The sequence below is a fragment of the Mustela nigripes genome, chromosome 6 (assembly GCF_022355385.1).
Source record: "Mustela nigripes isolate SB6536 chromosome 6, MUSNIG.SB6536, whole genome shotgun sequence".
NCBI classification, from domain to species: Eukaryota; Metazoa; Chordata; class Mammalia; order Carnivora; family Mustelidae; genus Mustela; species Mustela nigripes.
In genome coordinates this window covers 38,732,943-38,753,603 of record NC_081562.1, presented here as the reverse complement: position 1 = coordinate 38,753,603, position 20,661 = coordinate 38,732,943, and the positions used below count along the sequence as shown (strand labels likewise).

Below are 20,661 nucleotides of genomic sequence, written 5' to 3'. Positions count from 1 at the left end.
CAGTAAGTTCTGATAATATAAAAGTCCTTTAGAGCACTAAATTTCTAAATGAATGTCAAGAAAGTTAAAAAGACCTACTTACTGTCTTCTCTAGAAGCTAACTTTGCCCTCCACTACTTCTCGATATCCCTTACTTTTTTTTTCTTTTCAACTCTGAAGATTAATTTATATATAATAAACTATTCACTTAGGGTATGCAGTTTGGTAAGTTTGACAGCTGTATATATCCAGAAAATCACCATTATAATCAAGATCCAGAATATTTCCATTGTCTCTAAAATATTCTTTGTGTCCCTTCCAGTCCATTTACCCCTGATCCCAGAGAAGCTCTAAGTCTATCCCCAGCATGCGGGAACAGTGTGCAGTAACTGTCTTGCATGAATAAATACAAACACAAGCAAATAGCAATCCTTAAAAAATACGAATACTTCTAAACACAAATGCTTTTTACCTGAGTTTCTTTCTTATTGGATCCTTCTTCTGTATCTGATTGTTGCTCTTGTTCATTTTCATCGCTCTAAAATACATTGTCAATTTACTTTAGAAAAGTAAAAATAAATATCAAACACTTGATACTTAAATTTTTTAAGGCTTTTCTAATTTTTTAAAAAAGATTTATTTGAGAGAGAGCATGCAAGTAAGAGGTGGGGGATATGTGGTGGGGATGGGAGAGGCAGAGAGAAGCTCAAGCAGACTCCCTGCTGAGCTGGAAGCCTGATGTGGGGTTCAATCTCATGACCCTGAGATCAGGTCTCCGTGGAAATCAAGAGTCAGTTGCTTAACCAACTGAGCCACCCAGATGCCCCAGGGCTTTTCTAATTTGAAACAACCCTTGAGAAAAATCTACCAGGAAACAAATCAAAAGGAAAACTAATCTTTAAGTGGGAATTTTTCTATCCTGTTTTGACTGCATGACACAATCTAAGCAGGTTAACATGCATGGTGAAAAAAGATCATCTACCTAAAAACATGATTTAGGAAACACATTCCCAGTGGGGGTGAGGAAACTGGAGGCTTAGCAGAAGGTATTACATTTTATACTGTAATGATACTGCATGTGCTTTAATAGTTAAAATGTACTATTTAGACACTCCACTATAATGGGGCAGCAAAAATAGGAAATTCATTATATTAAGTAAGAAAAGTTGGGATTCTATAAGCTTGTCAAGATTTATGCAGAAGTCCTATTATATTTAGGTAGTTTATCAATATCTGGAAATTTCTTGGGAGTTTACAGCACACTAAATAGAAATCAGGCAAAATCAGTGGTGCTGTTGTTAGTTTTATTAATATAAATGTTAATATAAAAATATGAATTCCACCTCATGAAATGATTGTTTTTAAAAACTGCAGTTTCATGGGAAAACATTGAAACTGGAAATTTAAAAAGTGGGAAAAGTTCACAGGTCCTAAAAGTAGTAATCAAAAAAGGGGGGGGGGCTACTAATACAAGAGGTTAAAAAGCTGCCTAACTACATAATACCCTTCCTTTGACAGAGCTCTTGGTTCTTTTTGTATGTATTTGAAGCTGATATAGCTTCAAATGTATCTAAGATGGGGAAAGAAGACCTGTCCTCTGATGGCTAATTAGAATACAATTTAATGCAGGTTCAAATTAAAAAGATGAGTACTGCCAATTTGAATCCCAGGAAAAATCCTTACAATGCAAAGTTAAGGATATTCCAGAAAGTGAAGTTCTGAAGGGAGAGCTGGTCTGAATAAAACCGGGGAAAAATAAATACTGTTTAACAAACACAGCTTTGACTATGAATTTCCTAATACAGCGACTTATTAAAAAGATAATTTTAAGTAATAAGAGTAACTACGTTAGGGTGCTAATTAAGACTGTAAGGTTTTGTTTCTGTTATTAAAATGGTAATGAGCAATCAATTAAAATAAACCAGATATCATATTCTTCTTGATGAACAAAGATACCTTGCCAAAAGAATTTTTGAACCACAATGGGATCAATTCTCTACCTGGTAGTTACCAGTTGGTAAAATGGCAGTTACCAATTTATAGGAAATATAAAAAACCACATTAATGTGTTAAACAACACTTCTGGGATATGATAACCCAAGTTCATTCAAAAATAACTGTAAGGAAAAAAATGAGATGGAAGGAGAAACCGATTAAAAGAGGCATTAAAGATGTACTATTCATAATGCATAACCCCTACTATATTCCAATCAAACCAGCAAAGTATAAAACTACAACAAACCACTTATGGCATATATAAGTTGAATGGATATGAAAACTGGATATTAAATATTAAGGATTTACAGTTAACTTACTTAACAATAAATGTGATCACAGTATTGTGATCATTTGCTGTATGGTATACATACTGTGATTACTTTTATTAAAAAATATTAATTCTGGTAATTTTTAAAAAATCCTTTCCTCTTGAAAGTACAAATTAAAATTTTTAGATGAAATGATATTCTATAGATTTTCTTCAAATAATATGGGATTTGGGAAGTGTGGGGATATCTGGGGTGGGGTCATTATACTTCTCTGTTACTTTTGTACATTTGAATTTTCTGTATTAAAAATTAAAAGAAAAAGAAAAACAAAACAAAACAAAACAAAACAAAAAAAACAACAACAAAACAAACCCGAGGCTGGAAAAACCCAAACAGATTATGTTTGTCCTTCCATAGTAAAATGTTCTATTGAAACAGCATAAATTTCGTGTTAACTGTGCTACACTACAGTTATTCTTTCTCCTGTATATGAATAGCAATGTTACGCATATATACAATCAGGGATAAGGAAAAAAAATAAAATTTTGAATGAATGTTACAATTTGATAAGCCAAAGCACAACTTCTAGCAAACATCACTTGAGATGTAACTAATTGTTATGTATATTATATAATCATATTCATGAAAATGGAATGTAAAGCATCTTAAGGAGTTCTAGGTAGATGGTGAGGTAGGAGAATCCTGAGCTTACCTCCCTCCATGGACACACTGAGGCAACAGCTACATATAATGTAAAAACTCACTCTGAAAACCACCTGAAAATTAGCAGAACAGATCTTCCATTGCTAAAAAAAACATACAGAAGCCCCCTGGAGAAGGGCAGGCGGGGCAGAGAGGCAGTTGAGTACCAAAGCTGGTATATGGCAACCCACAAATGAGAGGATTATCATAGGTACAGAACTCCTCCTCGAGGTACAAGGCCCATCATGCCTCACAGTGGGCAACCCCTACTCTGGGGACCTGCATGGGGAAGATGAATCCCTGTAACATCTGGCTTTGAAAATAAGAAGGGATTAACTCCAGTAACTTTGAAAATGAATGGGCTTAACTCTGAAAGAGTCAGAAGACTAAAGGAAACGGATATTCCACTTTCAAAGGGCCAGCGTACTATGTCATTTGTATAGAGACCCTGTGCTGAAGCAGCAGTTTGAAAAGCACCTGGGTTATACATGAAGATTTTCACTTACTAATTTGAGAGCATGTGCTTGAGGGTCTGGTATCTGCAGGGATTCTCTCTAGGGAAGAAGGTACTAGTTAGCACCATTTCCAACCCCCTTCTGCCTAGTTGGCCAGACATAAGGGCCAGTTCTGACACCCTCTATCTACCTTGCTAGCAATGCTTACCCCACCCCAGCTTTGCCCGTGGATGCTCCCTGCTCAATCCACTCATGCTGGCAGGCACCCCTTCAAAGTGGCTCCTGCTCTGCAACACCTGATGGGCAGCCTTCGTCAAAACTTGTGTCCCCAGAAAATGATTACTGCTCCATCACACCTAGTGGGCAGCACTGGGGTGGGGGTCCTAGAACACTTTCAAAACTACTCCTGTCCTGGGGACGGGGAGAGCCAGTCCCACCCACCAGCCTACCCACAGCAGCTACAGTCAGGCTTCTCAGTCAGCTGCACTGGGGACCAGCACTGCCCAGCAGTGCAACTGTAGTAGGTGCAGCTGATCACTGTAGCCAGCTGGGCTGAGGGCCAGCCCACCCACTAATGCCCCCAGATCAAGGCCTAGTTACAAGAGGAAGGTACACACAGCTTACACAGGGGATCCCATCCCCTATGCTGGAGCGCCTGGTTTTGTTAATAGGGTGGGGGGAAGGGTTGTGTTACAGGGCACCTCAAAACCACAAGCCACTACTTTCAAAACCAGGAGACATAGCTGACCCACGTGATACAGAGAAACAAACACAAAACGAGGAAACAGACAACTATGTTCCAAATGAAAGAATAAGACAAAACCTCTGAAAAAGAACAAAACAAAATGGAAATAACCAATATACCCGGTATAGGTTCTAAGTCATGGTCATAAAGATGTTCACCAGACTTGAGAGAAGAATGGATGAACTAAGGGTGAATTTCAACAAAGAAAAAGAAAATATAAAAAAGAACCAATCAGAGCCGAAGAATACAGTAACTGAAATGAAAAATACATACTAGAGTCAGCAGCAGATTAGAGAATACAAAAGAATGAATCTGCAATCTGGAAGACTGGGTAGTAGAAAGCATCCAAGCTGAACAAGAGAAAAAAAAGAACTAAAAAATGAGGATAGGTTAAGGGAATTTATAACAATACCAAAGATATTAACATTAACAGTATAGAGGTCTTAGGAGAAGAGAGAGAGAAAGAGGCAGAAAACTTATTTTAAGAAATAATAACTGAAAACTTCCCTAACCTGGGAAAGGGAACAGATATCCAGATCCAGGAAGTACACAGATCACCAAACAATAGGAAACCAAGAGGTCCACACCAAGATATTTATTAATCATAACATCAAAAATTAAAGATAAAGAGAATCTTAAAACCAACTACTTATGTACAAGGGAAACCCTGTAAGGCTGTTAGCTTATTTTTCAGCAGAAACTTTGCAGGCCAGAAGAGAATGGCATGACATGACTGTCATGGAAAAAACCTAGACCCTTCTGAAAAAAAACCTACAACCAAGATTACCTAGAAAGGTTATCATTAAGAAGTAAAGAAGGATAAAGAGTTTCCCAGACAAAAAGTTAAAGGACTTCATCACCACTAAACCAGCCTTATAAGAAATGTTAAAGAGACTTCCGTAAGTGGAAAAGGCAAGGCCAGAGCTAGGAATAAGAAAATTATAAAAGGAAAAAATTTCACTGGCTAGTATATGAAGCTTAAAAAACAGAAGTATTTGTTAAAAAACAAAATAAATTATACCTACAGAAATTAAAGGATACACGAAATAAAAGTAGTGAAATATGTCACATACATAAAATGTAGAGGAGGGAGTAAAAATGAAGTATTTTTAGAATGTGTTCTAACTTAAGCGATGACTATTAAGACAGACCGTTGTATACATAAGATGTTACATACAAACCTCATGGTAACCACAAACCAAAACTTAAAATGGACACACAAAAAATAAAAAGAAAGGAATCCAAGCATACTACTAAAGTCATCAAATGACAAGGGAAGCAAGAGAAGAAAGGAACAGATAAGAACTACGAAAATAGCCAGAAAACAATGAACAAAAATGAAAGTACATACCTATCAGTAATTCCTGTAAATGTAAATGCTCCAATCAAAGGATACAGGATGACTGCATGGCTAAAAAAAAAAGAAGACCCAACCATACGCTGCCCACGAGAAATTATTTCAGATCTAAAGACACATACAGACTAAAAGTAAAGGGATGGAAAAAAAAATTCCAATGGAAGAAAAAAAAAAAGGTGGGTAGCAATACTTGTATTAGACAAAACAGACTTTAAAACAAAGACTAAAAAGAGACAAAGAGGGCATTACATAATGTTAAAGAGATCAATCCAAAAAGAGAATATAAGAATTTAAATATCAATATACCCAACGTAGGAGCACCTAAAAATAAAAAGCAAGTATTAACAAACACAAAGGACAAAACTGAAATCATACAATAATAGTAGGGAACTTTTAATACCTTAACTTACATCAATGGACAGATAATCCAGATAGAAAAATCATTAAGAAAACAGTGACTTTGAAAGTCACATTAGACCAGATAGAATTAACAGATATGTATACAACACTCTATCTAAAAACAAAATACATTCTTTTCAAGTGCGCATGGGACATTCTCAAGAACAGATCATGTTAGGCCACAAAATAAACCTCAAAATATTTAAGACTGAAATCATATCAAGTATCTTTTCTTTTTTTTTTTTTTTTTTAAGATTTTATTTACTTATTTGACAGAAAGAGATCACAAGTAGGCAGAGAGGCAGGCAGGGAGAGAGAGAGGAGGAAGCAGGCTCCCTGCTGAGCAGAGAGCCGGATGCGGGACTCGATCCCAGGACCCCGAGATCATGACCCGAGCCGAAGGCAGCAGCTTAACCCACTGAGCCACCCAGGCACCCTCAAGTATCTTTTCTGACCAAAATGGTATGAAACTAAAAATCAATTAGAAGAAAACTAGAAAAAACATGAACATGTGGCGGTAAACAATATGCTACTAAATAAACAATGAGTCAAAGAAGAAATCAAAGAGGAAATAAAAAAAATACCTGGACATAAATGAAAAGGGAAACAATGGCTCAAAATCTTTGGGATGCAACAAAAATGCTTCTGAAAGGGAAGTTTACAGTGATACAGGCCTATCTCAAGAAACAAGAAAAATCTCAAATAATCTAACCTTAAACCTCAAGGAATCAGAAAAATAGCAAAGCCCAAAGTTAGCAGAAAAAAGGAAGTAATAAAGATCAGAGCAGAAATAAATGAAATATAAAAAACAAAAAACAAAAGATAGATGAAACTAAGAGCTGGTTCTTGAAAAGAGATAAACAAAACTGATAAAACTTTATAGCCAGCTTCCTCAAGAAAAAAAGAGAACTGAAATAAGTAAAAAATGAAAGAGAAGTTACAATGGACACCATAGGAGTACAAAGAATTAGAAGAATCTATTATAAACAATGACATGCCAACAAATTAGAAGAAATGGATAAATTTCTAGAAACACATAATCTAAGATTAAATCAGGGAGAGATAAAAAATCTGAACAGACCGATCACCAGTAATGAAATTGAATCAGTACTTAAAAAATGCCCAGCAGAGAGTGAAGTCCAGAATCAGATGGCTTTACAGATGAGTTCTACCAAACATTTAAAGAAGTAATACCTATCTTTCTCAAACTTTTCCAAACAACAACAACAACAACAAACAACAAAACACCAAGCCCCAAAAAACTAACAACAAACAGAAGAGGAAGGAATGCTTCCAAATTCATTCTATAAGGCCAGTATTACCCTGACAACAAAATCAGACACAAAAAAAGAAAATTACAGATCAATATCACTGATCAACATACATGCAAAATCCTCACAAATATTAACAAAACAAATATAACAATACATTAAAAGGATTATTTCCCACGATCCCATGGGACTAATCTCAGGGATCTAAAGGTACAATATCTATAAATCAATCAATATGATATAACACATTAACAAAATGAAGGATAAAAATATGATTGTCTCAATGCAGAAAAAGTATTTGACAAAATTCAATATCCTTTCATAATAAAAATTTTCAACAAAGCGGATTTATTTTTTTTATTTTTATTTTTTTTAAAGATTTTATTTATTTATTTGACAGAGATCACAAGTAGGCAGAGATCACAAGTAGGCAGAGAGGCAGGCAGAGAGAGAGGAGGAAGCAGGCTCCCTGCTGAGCAGAGAGCCCGATGCGGGACTCGATCCCAGGACCCTGAGATCATGACCTGAGCCGAAGGCAGCGGCTTAACCCACTGAGCCACCCAGGCGCCCCAACAAAGTGGATTTAAAGGAAACATACCTCAACATAAAGAATGCCATAGATGATGAACCTATAGTTAACATACCCCACTGTGAAAAGCTGAAAGCTTTTTCTCTGAGATCAGAAAAACAACAAGGATACTCACTCTTACCACTTTCATTCAACATAGTATTGGAAGTCCCATCCAATGTAATCAGACAAGAAAAAGAAATAAGTAATCCAAACTGGTAAGGAATAAGTAAAACTGTCACTATTTACAGATGACATATACAGGGAAAACCCTAAAGATTCCACTGAAAACTATTAGAACTAAAAAATGAATTCAGTAAGTTGCAGGATACAAAATCAATACACAAAAATATATGTTGCATTTCTACATATTAATAACAAACTGAAAGAGAAATAGAAAAAAAAAATCCCATTTACAACTGCATCAAAAAGAATAAAATACCTAGGAATGAATTTAACCCAAGAGATGACAAGACTATACTCTGAAATGATAAGATATTGGTCAAAGAAACTGAAGATGATACAAATAAATAAAAAGATACACAATGCTCATGGACTAGAAAAATACTGTCAAAATGTCCACACTAGAGGCAATCTACAAATTCATGTAATCCCTATCAAAAAGCAATAGTATTTTTCACAGAATAAGAACAAATAATTCTAAAATTAATATGGAACTACAAATGACCCTGAAAAGCCAAGGCAATCTTGAGAAAGAATCTTAACAAATCCAGAGGTATCACAATCCAAGATTTCAAGGTATACTACACAAAGTGATAGTAATCAAAATACTGTCACAAAGAGACACAGATCAACAGAGCAGAAAAGAGAGCCTTAAAGTAACCCCATGCTTATATGGTTAATCTTTGACAAAGCAAAAGAATATATATAAGGAAAGGCGTTCTCTTCAAAAAATGGTGCTGGAAAACCAGACAGCTACATGAAAAAGAATGAAACTGGACCATTTTAATACCATTTTCAAAAATAAACTCAAAATGGATTAAAGACTATTTAAAAGAAACACAGGCAGTAAATTCTTGGATATCAGGCTTAAGAAGTGTATTTTTGGATCTGTCCCCTGAGGCAAGGGAAAGGAACAGCAAAAATAAAAAACTGGGACTTATCAAACTAAAAAAATTTTGTACAATGAAGGAGACCATCATTAGAATGAAAAGTCTAACTCACTGAATGAGAGAAGATACTTGAAAATAATATTATCTGGTAAGGAGTTAATATTAAAAAAATATAAAAACCTCACACAACTCACCACCACCACCACCACCACCAACAAAAAGGTAGATTAAAAAATAATCAGAGAACTTAAAAAGACATTTTTCCAAAAAGACACAGATGGTTAACAAATACAGGGAAAGGTGCTCGACACCACCAATCATTAGGAAAATGCAAAAAGAAACCCCAATCCCACTACGAGACATTATCTTGCACCTGTAAGAATGGTTAGCATCAAAAAGATAAGAAATAACAAGTGTTGTCGAGAATATGGAAAAAAGGAACCTTTGTTCTGTTGGTGGGAATGCAAATTGGTGCAGCCACTGTGGAAAACAATATGGAGCTTCCTCAAAAAATTAAAAAGAAATATCATTAACCCGAAGAAAACTAAAATACTAATCCTTAAAGATAGATTTTTCCCCATGTTCACTGCAGCATTATTTACAATAGCCAAGACAAAGAAGCAACCAAAGTATCCATTCAAGAGATTAAATAAAGAAGATGTGAAAATATATACAACGGAGTACTACTCAGCCATAAAAAAATATGAAATCTTGCCTTTCACAACATGGAGAGACCTAGAGAGTATTATGCTAACAGAAATAAGTCAAACAGAGAAAAACAAATACCACATGATTTTACTTTTATGTGGACTCTAAAAGCACAAAAAATTAACAAAAAAAACAAACAGAAATAGACTCATAAATACAGAGAACGAACTGATTGCTTCAAGAGGGGATGGCGAGATAGGTTAAAAAGATGAAGGGCATTAGTTTAAACTTCCATTTATAAAGTAAGTCAAGGCGATGAAAAGTACAGCATAGGGAATATAGTCACTAATACTGTCATAACTGTATAATGAGAGATGGTTACTACACTTATTGTAGTGGGCGTTTTGTATGTAATTGCTGAATCACTATGTTGCATACTTGAAACTAATATACAATAATAGTAAAAATATGTAAAGCACCTTTCTTTCAAAGAATGTCCAAAGTAAAGCCCGTTTAACCACTATACAGTTATATATATTTCCTGAGCTGTACCTATTAGCTATTATTTTTATTTCAAAATTGGGACAGAACTCTTGATTTTCAGTAATACCAAAAATGTAAGTACTCATTAACTATCCTTATAAAGAAGAACCTTTCTGATTTAATAACTTGACTCAAAACACATAATGATGACTTAAAGAATATGTAATCTGAGGTATATAAGAAATTATTAGTATGTACTTCTGGAAAGATTAAGTATACTATCAAGTAGTTATATGTTAACAGGTTCTCACATCTTGTGTCCAAAATGAAACTCCTGTAGATCTCCTTTTTTCTCTCGGTCTCCGTCGTTCTCGGATTGATTTAGGTTGTGATTTATCTTCTCCTTCTTTTTCCTCTTCTTTCTTTTCTCCTTCTGTTAAAGATTACAGTGAGCCACAAGGTAGCAATATATCTTGACGGTATTTTGTAAGAAAAATACATAACAATTCAAAGTCAATTTCCTTCATGAAGCCTTCTGAAATTCTCCAATCAGAATTATTTTTTTGTCCCTCTCAATGCTCCTACGGTTTAAACATGGTTTAAACATGTCTTTGTATCTCCCACTGGATAGGTTCTTGATCAAGAGAAGAATTTTAGGGGCGCCTGGGTGGCTCAGTGCGGTAAGCCTCTGCCTTCGGCTCAGGTCATGATCTCAGGGCCCTGGGATCGAGCCCCGCATTGGGCTCTCTGATCGGCAGGGAGCCTGCCTCCTCCCTCTCTCTCTGCCTGCTGCTCTACTTGTGATCTGTCAAATGAATAAAATTTTTTTAAAAAAATTATTTTTTAAGGGGCACCTGGGTGGCTCAGTGGGTTAAAGCCTCTGCCTTCGGCTCAGATCATGATCTCAGGGTCCTGGGATCGAGCTCCGCACTGGGCTCTCTGCATGGGCTCTCTGCTCAGCAGGGAGCCTGCTTCTTCCTCTCTCTCTGCCTGCCCCTCTGCCCACCTGTGATCTGTCAAATAAATAAATAAATAAAATCTTAAAAAAATATATAAAAGTCTCCTTGGAGACATAGCAAAAGAAATTCCAAAATTATAGTATTAAGAGGGCTTTTCAGAGTCGTTTTTGGAATTGGTTTATAGCAACGATCTCAAACTCCAACGCCTACAGTGGCCATCCAGATAATATAAATGGATAAAATGGGTCAGGAGGACACTATTCCAAGTAGTGCAGGGCTGATAACTATTGGGCTCTAGCCAGTTGTTGATATGCGAGAATTTTTAGACCCACTGTTGCTGAATCTTCCAGTTATTCAGTAGAAGATGATAATCTACACTTTTATTGGCACAAACTTCCTACAAACATTATGTGGGCCTCACACTCAGTGGCTTAAAGAACTGAAGGGGTGCCTGGTGGGGGCTCAGTCAGTTAAGCTTCCGATTCTAGGTTGTGACTCAGGTCGTGATCTCAGAGTTTTGGGACTGAGTCCTCCAACAGGCTCTGTGCTCAGCTGAGATTCTGCTGCTTGAGATTCTCTCTTTCCCCCTCTCTCTGCTTCTCCCACAACTTACATATGCATGCGTGCACTCTCTCTTTCTCAAATAAATAATAAATCTTAAACAAAAAGAACTGAAATATTTCTGACCCAAAAAAGTCAGCTGAAAATTAAGAAAAACTTAATTTTCTCAAGTTTATCCTATAGGATACTGTCATGACTAATCCTATGAGATTTTCTTTTAAAATATAAAATGCCTGCAATTAGAATTGACTATATGTAGTGCCCACCTCTGACTTAAAGTAGGAATTATTAAAATTTAAATAGTAAGTTTATATGAAATGTTAATAGTGATCATCAATATGCCAGCACACAGCTGAAAAAGAAATCTATTTCTCAAGAATAAGCATAAAAACAGTTTCATTTTAGCAAGGATATTACTTGTGTAGGTGATTTTAGTTTAAAACAATTTCAAATACAAAGACTTAAGAACTATGATTCATTCAATAGGCAAGAAATAACTTAAGGCACTATTAACTGCTGCTAGAAACAATCTCCTAACAGTTCTTCTATACTGACTTTTTTCTATGTTGCTGGACATAAAAATTTTTGTGAAGTCTTGAATTATAAAGACAATATGTATCAATGCCAGTCTACATAATTTTCTATTTTTATTTTCTACTCGTCTCATTCTCATCTGTCATTTTCTTTCTGGAAGAATAGCAGAGTGATTCCCAGTTTGGAATGCTGTTTTATTTTCTATTGAACTATAAAAGAAAACAACAACAACAACAACAACAAATGATACAAAGGATTATTTATAGGAAACAAAGTGTTTCCAAGATTTGGTCTTCTTACCTCTTTCATTTTCTTTTGTTAGTCCTCTGGAGTAAGCAGAAGTTATACCTACAAGACTATTTGGCCTGTTTAGTTGACTTGAAGCATAAAGGGAACTGCTTATGGTAGAAACTGAAGAGGATGGAGTGGTTGAACTTGCAGTCGATACTGGTCTGTAACGTTGGTAAGTCTGTGCAATATTAAAATTAATACCCATTTAAAATAGTAAACAGCTGAAAACACATAAACACTTAAATTCATTTTAAAGGAAAAATAATGTTTGAATCATCTCAAAATAATTCAGATTTCTAGTTAAAATCCTTTTTAGTATTTTGTATATGGTCTATTGGTACATAAATCTCTTACACTTTCAGAGTCACAAGAACTATTCATACCATTTGACCTAGCTGTGTTACTGGTTTACTATTACCTCATCATATGTTCTAGAGTACTTTTGTTTATATTCATCTTCTCTTGATGTTTCCGATTCCTTCTTTTCTTCTTGCTTTTCTTTATCCTGTTTTTCTTTTTCCTCTTTTTCTTTTTCTTCATTTTCTTGTTCTCTGGTTCGGGTAGAACGACTTCTTCCTATTGTTTTTTCAGCTTCCTGAAGATCAGTCAACGTTACTCCCTGTATGCAAAAAGGGTAAATTTAATAATGAGAGGCATTATAGCTTGTCTCAAAGGAATTATCTTATAAGCAGACAAATTTAATATGAATGTATTAAAAGTCAAATACACATGTTTGGAATTGGTTTGGAAACCAAGACAGAATTTCTACTTGGCAAGTCACATTCATTCTATTAAGACTCACCATGAGCAACCACAACAATAGTTTTCGGGAAAGATATAAAATGTAAAAAATAGTCTCTATATTCAAGAAATTAACAAAAACAAAGGAGAGATGACAGAAAAATCATACAAATTTCTAAGAAGTTCAGAGAAAGAAGGAAAAATGGATAAATACATTGTTTATATGCTGGTTTTATATGTATTTATGTTTTTATGTATATATTTGCAGAAAATATTTAGTAAAGTAAAGAAATAATATTTGAAGGATAAGCCTTGAAGAACAGGTTAGATTTCAAGAAGTAAAGGTACAAAGACAGGAAAAACATATTAAGATCTTAGCAAACAGTTCAGCTTGAAATGTAAGAGTAAGGATCAAGGAGTTAAATCTGGATATGGAGCTCCTCAACTGTAGCAAAGGACAGACAGAGGATAAAAGCATAGAATGGCAAGGAAATTAAAGAGATGATAACTAGATTGGGTGATATTTTCCTCATACTTGCACATTAGTTGTTTGAAACATCTAACATAATAGACCTATTCCTCACAACTCCAAAAATTCATAGAATTCTTTAATAATTATCAGACTTAAATATTAACACTTATTGAATACTCTGTGCCAGATACCATCTTAGTAACAAAAGATAAATAAATATTCAAAGACACACAAAGGCTTATGCTAATTGGATTAAATATAATATTAACAATGTGGCTATATACAAAAGAATAGCGCAGGATTACTAAAGCAATCTTTATTAAGATTTACTCACATTATATACTGACATTGGTATTTCCTTTTTTTTTTTTTTTTAAAGTTTTTAAAAATTTATTTAAGTAATCTCTATAACCAACATGGGCTCGAACTCACGGCTCCAGATCCTCCGAATGAGCCAGCTAGGCGCCCCAATGATATCAATATTTAACAGAGAAGAGAAAAAGAGAAAGGTAATTTGAAGTTTTACACATCATATACATTAAAAATACCTGTGTTGATCTTCTAGACTGTCTTGCTTGTCTAGATCTTGCTTTTCTTTGGGATTCGGACTCTTCATCTCTAACAGGAGTGAGGTATGATCTACAGTAATAAGTAAAAATTGTTAGTTGGAGATATAAGATCTGTGGATATAATTATATAGGAATCGGTGAAAAAGCTAAGCATTTTAATGGGTTTTAAAAAGTCCTAAAAAAGGTTACATTCACCCTGAAAATTCAACAATACTATCTGATAAATTTTTAGATTGGAAATCTAAAATCATGCTAATTTATATTTTTCAGGTTCTTCCTAACTATAGTTTTTGTTTGTTTGTTTGTTTTGTTTTTTAAAGCCATGGGACATCCGTCCTCTTAGCCCCTCTTTTGAGTCCCTGCAATACCATGCTAGATGATATGTGAAGATATTTGGCTAAATTCTAGACTGTCAATGTCTTTTTACGGTAGAATGGTTAGGAATGAAGGCGACATTCAACATATGGAATGACTAGTGAGCAAGCAACACTCCCTGAATTCCTGCCAGGTGCATTTATTAATGTTTTTGGCAGATATCATTACTTTTGTTCACACTTTGAGTTCTCTAAAAGGTCAAGTGCTTTTATACAAAAACTGCTTTAAAATCAGCATCTGATTCCTGGTTACTGATTTTCTGATATAAAGAGGAGTTAGTATTTAGTTAGCTTCACTACACTTCATCTTATACATCTAAGCCTATGTTCCGTCCTGTCACAGAACATGCACCATTTCAAAAAGCTTGCAATCTATGTCGAGATTAATATTTCATTAATTAAAGGACTGAATTAGCAAAGATAAGACAAGAGCCCTGCAACACAACAAAAAAACTTCCCTCCAATGATCAACATTAGTTGGAAGTTCACTCGTTAATACTTCCTGCAGTTATATTACCATCTAAATCACATTTCTCAGAGAACGCTTAGAAGTAGAGTATTTCGGGGCGTCTGGGTGGCAGTGGGTTAAATCCTCTGCCTTCGGCTCAGGTCGTGATCCCAGGGTCCTGGAATTGAGCCCCACTTTGGGCTCTCTGCTCAGAAGGGAGCCTGTTTCTGCCTGTCTCTCTGCCTACTTGTGATCTCTCTCTGTCTGTCTGTCTCTCTCTCTGTCAAATAAATAAATAAAATCTTTTTAAAAAAGAGTATTTCTATTTTCTATGTTGTTTATTAAATTTATCTAGTTTATACCATCCTGCCCCTCCCCTCTAAATGTTACTTTTTAAAAAGGCTTTTTAGCTTTAGTATGCTTTCCAATTGGTAATTCATTCTGCTCTTTAAACTCCCTGAAACTATTCATATATCCATAGCAAACTTTGGAATTTATTTTTGGGTTTATGCCTCATCTTTTATTTTTTCTGTGCTTCCTTTAAAGCTCTAAGTTCAGAGAGTATATCACATCTCATACTCCTTAGAATAATTTACAGTTTTTTTAGAATTCTTTTGGAGAGCTTCATTCCTTTTATCTTTCTTACACGCTCTTTAGTTTTTAGAAATTTGTCTAAAACTAGAATATATGATTCATTATTCCTAGGAGTCACCTCCTTGAATAATTAACCCTAACATAACAAAGTCCCCCTTGTCATCCAAAAACTGGTCACTTCAATTCCATCAATGAACTCTTACTTATTGGTTAAAGTTAGTTCTAGAAGACTGTTTTTCTGTATTGCTTCTACTCTAATTACAGATAAACCCGAAGCAAGGTAAGTCAAGAACTTCTCTAGAGGGTGTTTTTGATCGAGACATCCAACAAATTTAGAGAAAGATGAAAAGCCTCTCCCTACTTTTTTTGACTTAGGTTGTTTTTATCATCTGGTTTGAGAAAATATCACCTGATCTCTCTACTTGGCTAAATAACTTATGGCACTACTTCATAATGATATTATTGATTTTTTTCCTCTTTGTCCATATGTTATCATATTTTCACCTCTATGTTTCTAGAGTATCCTGAAAGAGTATGTCTTTTTGCTATTACAGTAGCACTACATTTATCTTGTAAATCAAGCACACCTCATGAAGTATTAGAAGAGCTCTATCTTACTAAGTTTGGTTTCTACTAAAACACTAGTACAGGTTTAGGTTTATAACCTGAAGTTTTAATTCAAAGTTTAGTTATTTTATTTAGTTTAATTCAAGTTTAGTTATTTGTTGTCTGTTACTTTTTTTTTTTTTTTAGATTTTTATTTGACAGAGAGAGAGAGTGTGTATGTGAGCACAATCGGGGGAAGAGTAGGCAGAGGGAGAAGCAGGATCCCCACTGAGCAGGGAGCCTGAGGTGGGGCTTGATCCCAGGAATCTGGGATCATGAGCTGAACCTAAAGCAGACACTTAACTGACTGAGCCACCCAGGAGCCCCTGTTTTCTGTTACTCTTAATTTGTCCTCCTAAATGTATAGGGCAAAAAAAAACAAAAAACAAAAAACTCACTAAACAAAACACTTTAGTTACCAACATATCTTTAGTTTCACTTTCTTTTAGAGATTTTGCAACACATGGCTTCTGTACCAATGCACAGACCCAAAGAAATGAGCAGAATTGGTAGGTCCATGATGCTCAAGCTGCACTAAGCTTGGTACTTCTCTTTCTCTCACTGTTTCATAATTTTCATTTTGACTATATATCACCTCTTCTGAGTTTTAAGCTTTTTATTTAAGATATAACAGATATTTAAAATAATAGATATAACAGACACTTCCTATTTTTATAACAACTCCAGTGATTTTTTTTTTTTTTTTTAGGACAAGTAATTTAATTTAAAAGGTGAAAAAGAATAACAATAAACTTGTTATTTCAGTTTCAGTTTAAGAAAATTAATTTTGGAATATACTGAGGAGCTTCTTTGTGGCAGAAGTTGGTTATATGTATTTGGAAAATGCTATACATTCTGACCTTCTCTAGGAAAACCACAACATGTTAAAGGCTCTGAGAAGAACTGAAGGAAGAAATCTCTTTAACCTTGTTTAATTACGCATTTCCCAAGATACTGAAGTAGAAAATACTTTTCTTTTGTGGTACACCTGCTACATGTGCAAAGTGCTCTGTGAGACATCAGCCTGAAAAATATGTCCCAGGGCGCCTGGGTGGCTCAGTGGGTTAAGCCTCTGCCTTCGGCACAGGTCATGATCCCGGGGTCCTGGGATTGAGCCCCACATCAGGCTCTCTGCTCAGGGGCGAGCCTGCTTCCTCCTCTCTCTCTCTGCCTGCCTCTCCGCCTACTTGTGATCTCTTTGTCAAATAAATAAATAAAATCTTAAAAAAAAAAAATGTCCCAATGGTTATTTTTTTTAAGCCATTTATTTAGTACTTATTTATGCATCTACTGCCCCTATGCAATTTATTGCTTTCTGGACTTCTACCAGATGAGGGGAAGATAATAAAAGGAGATGAAACCTCAATGTAATGGTGAATCTGGTTCAAAAGAAAAACTTGATAGCAGTTTAGATGGCTGCTGGTAACATTTCAGTATTTCATGAGCTGCTCTGAAAGTTAGGCATGAACATGGACTTCTGAATCTGACTCCCGTATGTAATGGTCAAAATTCCCTTATTTAGTTTAGAACAGGGAAATCTGCAATGCCACTTGCCATTCTGATCTCCACGGCAAATGAAACTAATCAACCATCACACTCTTCTTCAACAGTTTCAAGTTGCCACAGAAGTTAAATGTATTTATCATATCTGTTTTAATATACATAGATAGATTAAAGGGATAAAAATTACTAAATGGAAGACTTAAAATTTCTGTTCATTTAAATTTTCCTAACATTTGTTTCAAATGAACATAAAAATCAAGCCTATCAATTTGCAATATACATTTCCTATTATTTTAAGAGTTCCCATCTGATATTCAGTTCCTTTCTCCTCTTCTGGGGTTCCTGTACAGAGAAGACCTCTACAAATAAAATGTAGAGAAGAAAATTAAGTCATATATTTTATGTGTTTTTGATTAAAAAGAGCTGACCAGGGCACGTGGGTGGCTCAGTCAGGTGGGCGTCTGCCTCAGGCTCAGGTCACGATCCCAGAGTCCTGGGATCAAGTTCCACATTGGGCTCCCTGCTTAGGAGGGAGTCTGTTTCTCCCTCCGCTTATGCTTGCGCTCTCTTTCTCTCTGTCTCACAAAAATAAAAATCTTAAAACAAAAAAAAGAGCTGACTATCAAAAATCAGAATATATCAGTCAAAAAAGAGCTGACAAAATATATCAGTCAAAATCCACTGGTGCCGGGGCGCCTGGGTGGCTCAGTGGGTTAAAGCCTCTGCTTTCGGCTCAGGAAATGGTCCCTGGGTCCTGGGATCGAGCCCCACGTCGGGCTCTCTGCTCAGCAAGGAGCCTGCTTTCCCTTCCTCTCTCTCTGCCTGCTTCTATGCCTACCTGTGATCTCTGTCATATAAATTAAAAAAAATAAATATTAAAACAAAATCCACTGCTGCCTTAATCACTACTGTATCACTGTCATACTGGATCTCCTTAAAACTACGCAGGGTACATAATTTAACTCCTTAGTAATCTCAGACTGCTTACTACTTTCTGGGCAACTGAAAGGTTTTTTTTTTTTAATTAATAATTTTCCAATAATTCCAATTATTCTATATATTTTTGATTTCACTTTCTTTAAAAAAAATTTTATTTATTTAGAGAGAGAGAGTGCCGGAGGGGAGGGGCAGAGGGAGAAGTAGAGAAAGAATTCCAAGCAGACTCTCCCGCTGAGTGGGCCCAAATTGGTGCTCCATTTCATGACACTTAAAATCATGACCTGAGCCAAAATCAAGAGCAGGGCACTCAACGGACTGAACCATTCAGGCACCCCAATTTCACTGACACTTATTGCTGAAATATTCATATTTATTTATAATATTTATATTTTGGGTAGTCAACAAATTACATTTTTAAAAAAATGGAAAACCAACCCTTGTTTTTCATTCAGCTTTTTCCTTGTAAGAAGAAAAGTGAGCAAATGCATGCTGACTGAGCCAAGGGAAAAAGGTAGAAGAAAATAATTATACAAAGTAATAGTTCCATGTGAATTCATACTACAAATATGAACTTATTAGTAAGTATTTTAAAACTTATCTTAAGACTTAAAGACTGGAGAACTAGAAATATTTAAGAAATGAAAGAATTTGCTATCATGGTCCATCTATTTTTTTTTTTTTTAAGATTTTATTTATTTATTTTTCAGAGGGAGAGCGAGAGTGAGCACAGGCAGACAGAGTGGAAGGCAGAGTCAGAGGGAGAAGCAGACTCCCCGCGGAGCAAGGAGCCCGATGTGGGACTCGATCCCAGGATGCTGGGATCATGACCTGAGCCGAAGGCAGCTGCTTAACCAACTGAGCCACCCAGGCGTCCCTGGTCCATCTATTTAAAGCTATCTTCTCTTCTCTGCTCCCCACCCCACCACCACCATTAATCCATTGGAAATCTTAACTAATAAAAACAGAAAATCCTCATCCAATCCTGATCAATCAAAGTAACAAAACTCATGAATATGGTGGAATTTAATAGTAAGGTAACTTTATATAATATCTGAAAGTACGTATGTAAGGATACCTAAAATGGCATAAATGTATTAACTTATCTTTTTTTATCCACAATATATATTTAAATGCTAACATATCCATTTTGAGGACAAATAGTCAACCATATTCATTTCAAAAGCATTAGTGAAATTTAACTGAAAGACAAACAGAAGAGGCCGACAATGTATTCAAAATTGCAAACAATCACTTGAAATGAAACAAAACACAAACATTAATATTACTGCAAACATCATTGAAACAGAGTAAGACAAACAAAATTTCCGTAATAAACAACAGGAAAAATTTCATACACATTTTGTTTCTTATGCTATTAAAATCTGTTCTGTCCTATTAATATCTCCAAATATTTAATTCTCAATCTTTAATGTCTTTCAGGATTAATTCCAAAAAATTGATCCAACAACTTTATAATAAAGAAATATGAGGTTAGGAATCATTTCTTTGTTCTGAAACAACTGATGATTCCAGGAAGATACTCATTAGGCTTTAATAATCACTGGAAACATTTTTAGAAGCATGGAATCCTAGAAAGTATTCTAGAAGTTAAAAATTATATAAATCAAATTTATATAAATCAAATTCCTCATTTTACAGAAGAAGAAATTCTGACCTTGAGCACTCTAACCTTAGGATTAAAGCAGAAAAAAACTAAGGATTCCTGACCTTTTTTCTTCACTCCCCGTACACCATAAAAGCAAAGGCCTCAAATTTATTTTCACTAGAAAGGTATGATGGATGCCTATGATCCTCTAATTTCTGTTTGCTAAATGGTCTTACCCAAAAATACCTTAAAAGCCTAAAACTAACTTAAATTTAGAAAAATGAATTAAATCATGGTACGACCTATACTGGTATTCAAATCACAAAATGTTAACTTCTTATAATGGTTTCATCATAAAAACAGAAATAAAACATAAACATATTGGTAGAAAATAAAGATGCAATGATAGAAAGGAAAATATTTTAACATTAAAAATTTAATGTCTTGTTACTTTTCATATATTCACCACAAATATTATTGCAAGGATACTAATACTTACTACAGGCCATGCACTTTG

The 20,661-nt window shown here is 35.0% G+C and overlaps 1 protein-coding gene across 3 annotated transcripts in view; it reads right to left on the bottom strand.

Annotated features, from left to right (window-relative positions):
* The window catches only part of PPP1R12A (protein phosphatase 1 regulatory subunit 12A), a 147,521-nt gene that overhangs the window by 20,698 nt on the left and 106,162 nt on the right, over positions 1–20,661 (bottom strand). For all 3 annotated transcript variants that reach the window (XM_059402407.1, XM_059402409.1, XM_059402408.1), the window contains 5 exons: positions 14,054–14,144; positions 12,711–12,911; positions 12,302–12,470; positions 10,259–10,380; positions 452–517 (listed from right to left, as the gene is read on the bottom strand). In XM_059402407.1, coding sequence (XP_059258390.1) covers positions 452–517; positions 10,259–10,380; positions 12,302–12,470; positions 12,711–12,911; positions 14,054–14,144 — 649 coding nt within the window. The remainder of the gene's footprint in view (positions 1–451; positions 518–10,258; positions 10,381–12,301; positions 12,471–12,710; positions 12,912–14,053; positions 14,145–20,661) is intronic.